Source organism: Lupinus angustifolius, unplaced genomic scaffold (genome assembly GCF_001865875.1).
Source record: "Lupinus angustifolius cultivar Tanjil unplaced genomic scaffold, LupAngTanjil_v1.0 Scaffold_81_92, whole genome shotgun sequence".
NCBI lineage: Eukaryota > Viridiplantae > Streptophyta > Magnoliopsida > Fabales > Fabaceae > Lupinus > Lupinus angustifolius.
In genome coordinates, this window is record NW_017723983.1 from 8,267 (window position 1) to 15,174 (window position 6,908).

Consider the following 6,908-nt stretch of genomic DNA (forward strand, 5'->3'; position numbering starts at 1 on the left):
AGTGGTAATTGTGTTCTGCTACACCTATTCACTCCCTCCTCTAGGTGACTGTAAGCCCTTGTTATCTATCAAAAACTACATCAGAAAGCTTGTTGGCCCATGGCCTTGCAAATGCTTATGCATGCCTTTCCTTATTTAGAGATATATAGGAGTGGCTGACTTCTCTTATACTCCCTACATTCTTAAATATATGGGATAAAATTTAAAAAGTGTAAGAGTTTTTTAACTCTGACCGTATTATCCACCATTTATGCGTTGATCATCATTGTAAAAAACTTTATAATAATAATGCATAAATTATGAAACTCTAAGGATATGTTTGGGAGTTATGAGGGAAAGGGAAAGAGATAGATCAAATGGTTAGGAATAGAGATAAAGGGAAGGGGGAAGGAAGGTCATCATCTCCTTGTTTGGGAATATAAAATTTAGATGGAGGAGGATAAACTTATGATAATGTTAGAATATTTTTTCCTTTAAAAATGTAAATTATAATGAGAAATGGACAATAATATACAATTATTTAATTATATAATTTTACTAACAATATTTATGTATTTTTACATTTTGTCTCTAAAAAACCCAAATTAAGAGAACTATAAAAATAAACATATTGAGGGTTTTAGAAGGTTTGAGAAACCCTCCAAAACTTTCCCCTCTCCTTCATCCAACTTCGAAACAAGGGGAGGCTTTCTAAAGTCATCATTTCCATTCCCCTCCAAAATCACAATCTCAAACAAAGCCTAAGGAAAGAGCCTAAATCAATAGACTATTAATGTAATATTTTTTACATTGTCAGTGTATTATCTATCATTCATGTGTTGATCGTAATTGACTCTTGAATAAAAGTACTATATATGAATGACGAATAATGTAACAACTATGTAACTTTTTTTACACTAACACTGCATAAATATTAAATTCTAGGCAAAGAGTTTAATATTTATGGGCTAATAGTATAAAAGTTTTTTATGCGGGCGGTGCATCATTCACCATTAATGTGTTGATAATCATTAATCCTTGAATAAAAGTAATATATATGAATGATAAATGAAGCAGTAACTATATAAAAAACTTTCCACTACATCATGTTAGACTCGACTGCATCTAGGGAGCCTTCAACTATTAGGGAGTTCCATTGTTATCGGGGAATGAGAAGAATGAAGAGTCACAAGTGAGACACCACGTCATGAACCAAAATCTTAAGGCAATGATCACATGAGTTTTTTCCACTTATAAACTATTTTACTCATCCCCTCGCATTCATTGTGGAACTTCATACTTGAGCAAACTCATTATATAGATATTATAGAGTTTAACGTCTATGTACTAATAGTGTGTAAATTTTTACTTCGTGAGCACATCCTCCACAATTCATGTCTTGATCATAATTCTGATATATTTACTATGAAAAAGTATAGACTCATAATGAAATATATTAAACTCTAAGCAAAAGAGTTTAGTAAATATGCTTAGGAAGTGTAAAATGTTTTTATGTCGTCATTGTATTATCCACCATTCATGTGTTGATCATAATTAATTTGACACTTGAATAAAAATAATACATATAACTGAGAATGATATATTGATTATGTAATAAACTTTACAATGATAATATATGGATACTAAAGTCTTAGCAAAAAAAATTAAATATAAATACAATGATAATGTAAGATTTTTTATATTATTTATCTTCAATTTTTTTGACTATTGTAATGTTATAAAATATAAACAATTATATGGACATTGTAATATTGTGTCAAAACCACAATATAATCCTTTTAGTTTTCAAGTGTTTTTTCTTTTATAGTTTTTGTGGAGTCAAGATTAATTAAGGGATAATTTAGTGACCATTATACTTCTGATCTTTTTTAGACAATTTAATGATATGATCATTTTTTGGATAGTCCAATACTGGAATATAGACTTGACTAGGTTGTTTTGATGATTTATAATATTTTTGTTTTAAAATAATTTAAAATTTATGACATTAAATTTTTTGTAAGGCCACATGTTATCCTCTTTTCTAGTGCTGGACCGTCCCTCAAATACTTTAGTACATGAGAGAATCCACTTTCATAAAAAAAAGGAGGAGATTTTTAACAATAGTTCATGACCAATCAAACTCTTATTTTTGATAATTAATTTTAGTGGGTGATAGAAATAATAGTTTAACATAAGAGGAGATTGTCTTAAGAAAATGAATATTAAGCTGTAGACATGTTCAAGAGAGACTTCTTAGATACATATAATCATGTTATTTTGCGTTGCATGTATTAAGTTATTATTAAGAAAACCAATAGTCTTGAAGATTAACTCTACAACAAGAAAAATAGAAAGGAATTGTGTTTTATTATTGCTGATATTGGCTTTCTTCAACTACACAACAAAATTAAGAGATACTTATTTTGCTAATCCCTAACAGCTAGGAAAAAGCAATAATCTAGTGAAACTTATAATTATATTCCATTTGAAGGATTAGCTTGACACTTCCATGAATAAATCCAGATGATTTTGATTCACTTTTTGTCCATGCCAAGTGTGTGCTTCACAGTATCCACAGCACCTTGAGCCATGGTCTTCACTTGCTCCCCAGTCTGCAACAAAAAATATACAAATTTAAGCCTTGAATATTATTTTAGTTATTGTAAAGTAGAGGATTTTTTTCAAAAGGTGAAAGTTCGATTCCCCGATGAAATTTTTTGAGAGGGGTAACCATGCATCTTCAAAGAGATTAATTCTTTATCCATGGACAATGATCTGCTCACCCAAAATATATCTCAAATCATGTCCCAAACCAATGATAATGAAAGAAAAATAGAAAAAATAATGTATGTTTAATTTTTTAATTATCATAGCATGTTTTCATTATTTTAGGATATTGTTTGGGATATACATTTAGACAACAGATCCATTATTCATGGGATGAGAGGATATCCTGGTTATACAAAAAAAAATGTTACTTTTTTTTACTTACTTACAAATTCAACAAAAAAAATGTCCCAAAATTATGAATCATAATGAGAAATTAGGAACCTGTTGGAGAAAACCAGCAGCTTCGTCCTTATTTTGTTGAGCAGTATCTCCTGTTGTGTTAGCAGCTGCATGAGCCCTGTCTGCAGCTGCTGTGGCTGTCTCCTTTGCGCATTGCATAGAATCCTCAGCCCTAGCCTAACCATAATAAAATATTTTATTAGGTAGATATCATATCCAAATTGCAAAGTCAAAAATATTCTTAGCTAAATAATTTCAGATTCACATTATTGAAAATTTGTGCTTTCACCTGAGCCTGGCCTGCATTGAAATTTTGCTGGTTCATGTTTGTCGGGTTAATTTGGAAATGGTGCAAGATTAATAGTTGTAAGTAGGTAATGTTGGTGTGTCTTATTGATCTTGTTAGAAAGGTATATATAGTGTTTTTGTCTGCACCCAAATGTGAGAGATGCTTAGAGATAGGATCACACCTTTAATAAGCGCATATTTCTCCGTTTGAAATGGACGTACTTTTGAGGAGAATTATGTGAGCCTCTAAGTTTTATGTGAGTGAATCATGTATCACCAAGTTCTATTTTTTATAAAAATAGTAATAATATTTGACATGTCTTTTTAAAAAAAATTAAATGACATCTATCATTCTTAACGTTTATTAATTTCAAAACTACATTCTCTTTCAACTGTTTTTATTTTGTATGTACATATATTATTCCAAACCACATATATCAATCTTATCCAATGGACCCTTCAATATTCGAGATAATCAATTTTCAAACTTGTACTATGCATATAACACTATTACCTAAGTATATGTAATTTATCAATTTATTAGGATAACAACAAAGTCGTATGTGAATTTGGCTGCATAAATCAAATAATTCATAATTGTATCATTACAAGAAATTTGCCACATACCTATGGACGAAAACCGTAGGTAAAAGACAAAAAACCATACGTATAGCACAAAAAACTTTGACGTACGGATGTTTTTTCTCGATCATATTTAACTCGATATACGTATAGATTTTCTCTGTCACTATAGACTTTAGTGACAGCTATCGGGAACATGGGTATAAATGTTAACTTATACCTTTGGATTCTATCTGTCAGTAAATGTATTTATACTTACATAATTTACCTGTCATTATAGGTTTTAGTGACGCAAGTTATTATCATAGGTATAAAGCAAAAACTTATACCATATGCATTTGCCCATCACTAGATTAATATATTTTTCTTATACCTACGGTTCTATTCCATTGGTATAAGTATTGGTGTTATTAAAATAGTCATACATATACCCACAATTGCATTTCCATATCATTATATTTGAAATTAAAAAAGTCATATGAGTTAACTATGTCCATCTAAAAATAATATGACTATATATAGTATAGACATAAAAGGTCTTATAATCCAAAAAATTACACAATTTGGATGCTCATCTAAATATATACAAATCGTGTTTCCAAAAAAATAAAAAATGGTTCATTTCCTAGTTTGTTGCATCAAAAAGAAATTATTTGCTAACCTTCACTTGCAAAAAATAAAAATATAATCAATGAATGAATATAATAACTAAATGAAAAAACTCTATTAATAAAAAATTGTTATACCATATTCATTATCTTTATTACAATCTAAATTTGGAGAACCAAATAAAGTTGGGGTAGTAGAAGAATCTTGAACCTATTAAAAGCGAAAGCCAAATAATACAAGTTAGTGAACTATTTTGGTGCGACCTTAACTTAAAGTATCATGTATGAAAATGGAAGTTATTGAACTGTAGCATATTAGTTCATAAAAAAAATAGATTAAGAATTAACTTTAGTACAACTATTAAACTATATCAACCTGTTCACAAAAGTCATACAAATATAACATGAACTTTGAAAAATAGATTTGAGGGGAAATATGGTAAACATGTTTTGCAGCTTTTATCATGTCATCAACATATTCTCCAGAAAACCGCCTTTCTCATATAATGCACATGTCCTTTCTTATCACATTCTTGGAAAATATATATTCCTTCAGAGGAACACCACTTTGTATGCCTGAGTGAGATGGTCCAGGTTCATCATTGTTATATATGTTCAATTCTTCCCAAAATAAAATATATATATATATATAATCAATAAGAAGTTAATTCCATAAAATAGCATAAGCAATAGAAAAGGACAAAAAAGCTTACAATCACTCTTGCAGCGTTTTCATTCCCAATTGCTTAATCCTTAAAATTAAACAATTCAAAACATAATGGACCACCACCCCACCCCGTGTTAAATTTTCTTCTTCCCCAATCAGAGTTGCATGTGATGTTGTCACATGATTAGGAAAACACACATGAAGCAAGCACAACGATACGCAATGTGTTCAACGGCTTTGGTCTACTTAATTGGAATTCTTCCCATGGGAATGAACTTAAGGTAGGGTCCTTTGTATTACAAGGGTAAGTTCAATATATGAGGTCTTGTCCCTGAATCAAATAACATTACATGGAACAATTCAATGTTCACCACCATCAAGGAAAAAACAAAGAAGGAAAACGAATAAGAGTAAAGAGAGATGGAGGAAAAAAAGATAAAAGTCTTATTAGTACTTCAAAATTGTCTATCAATACCAATGCGAGTTGAAGGAATAATTGACAGGGGTAGTTATTTCAGTGCTGAGATTAAGTTGAATTTTGACATACCCCGAAGATTAGAATGAATTTGTATACATATGTAAACAAAACTAATATTAACCGTACAAATCCAATGAGATAATATATTTTGTAATACTCCAATCCTTCACAATTGATTTAATTAAACCTTCACTTTGCATATACTGATATGCATATACACAAATATTCTCTAGAACTCGGATATCTTCTTTGGAAACACTAAGCATTACAGAAAAGTAAACAACATGATTCTTATTAAAATATAATGACCATATTCAAATACTTGCAAACTGAAAAGTTACAATTACAAACAGTAGCAGAGAAATGTAAACAACACGATTCTAATTGCAATTGCGGACAACAATCTAAAACCAAGAGCAACAACAAGAAGCTATAAGATTTTCATTATGCAGAATATAGCTCAAGTAGCATCAAAACAACAGTACCAAACTACTAACATAATCACTGACGATTACAATTTCAAAAACCAAGAGGATTATTTTCTACAATTAGTATTCATTGTTCTTTACAATTTACATATTATTAAGCTCTTTTATTTCTCAATATTAACATACCAAAAAACAATAGAGTTAGTTTTCCAATAAAAAAATCATCTTTATAATTTATCAACATATTTTATGATATACAACCTTTAGGCCAATCTGAATTGAAGGTTTTATCCCCCACGTGATAAGTTTTATCCATGATATTTTTTCTTGAATTTCTTGATCATGAGTTTCTTATGACACTTTAAAATGACTTTATTGTTAACATGTTATTCAATTCCAAATCTGTTAGCAGAAGTTAGTTGTTGATCATATGATAGCCATGTGTATGTCATTTTTAATCTTAACAGTTCAATCAAGATCCAATGGTATATATTAAGTGTTCTCATTGTGAAGAAGATCTTGCTCCTGACCTTGGCACGGTTTTGATGAAGACACCAACATCACCAAAAAGAAGAAAAGGAAGATGACTTATGAAGACAAATGAAGATAAAACTTCAAGACATTAGATTAAGTCTTTGTAAGTACTTCTATCCTAAACTCTTAAGTATATACAAGTATAATTGCTCAAACTATTTTTTAGAAAATGTGAGACACTTTTAAAAGACTTAAAACATTTTTCAAAAATAGTGTGTAACAGGTTACTTCATTGAGTAACAGGTTACATGTGTGAGAAAAGAGTTATCCAACTGAAAAACTGATTTTTGAAAGCTGAGTAACCGATTACTCAAAATAATTTTTAAGCATCT

At 29.7% G+C, this 6,908-nt stretch overlaps 1 protein-coding gene across 1 annotated transcript; it reads right to left on the reverse strand.

Annotated features, from left to right (window-relative positions):
• Positions 1-2,322: 2,322 nt before the first annotated feature.
• Positions 2,323-3,397, reverse strand: LOC109339573 (late embryogenesis abundant protein 1-like). The gene is made up of 3 exons (XM_019577033.1): positions 3,281-3,397; positions 3,034-3,168; positions 2,323-2,594 (listed from the first exon to the last, which is right to left on the reverse strand). The coding sequence occupies exons 1-3, from the start codon at positions 3,314-3,316 to the stop codon at positions 2,517-2,519; spliced, it is 249 nt and encodes an 82-aa protein (XP_019432578.1). The 5' UTR covers positions 3,317-3,397; the 3' UTR covers positions 2,323-2,516.
• Between the last annotated feature and the right edge of the window lie 3,511 nt (positions 3,398-6,908).

What these genes read in the sequence shown, in the direction of transcription:
- LOC109339573 (XM_019577033.1), bottom strand. Translation starts at nt 3,316, where the DNA reads ATGAACCAGCAAAATTTCAATGCAGGCCAGGCTCAG. An exon ending in TCAATGCAGGCCAGGCTCAG is followed by an intron (nt 3,169 to 3,280) that starts GTGAAAGCACAA and finishes TATTATGGTTAG; the next exon opens with GCTAGGGCTGAGGATTCTAT. An exon ending in CTGCTGGTTTTCTCCAACAG is followed by an intron (nt 2,595 to 3,033) that starts GTTCCTAATTTC and finishes TTTTTGTTGCAG; the next exon opens with ACTGGGGAGCAAGTGAAGAC.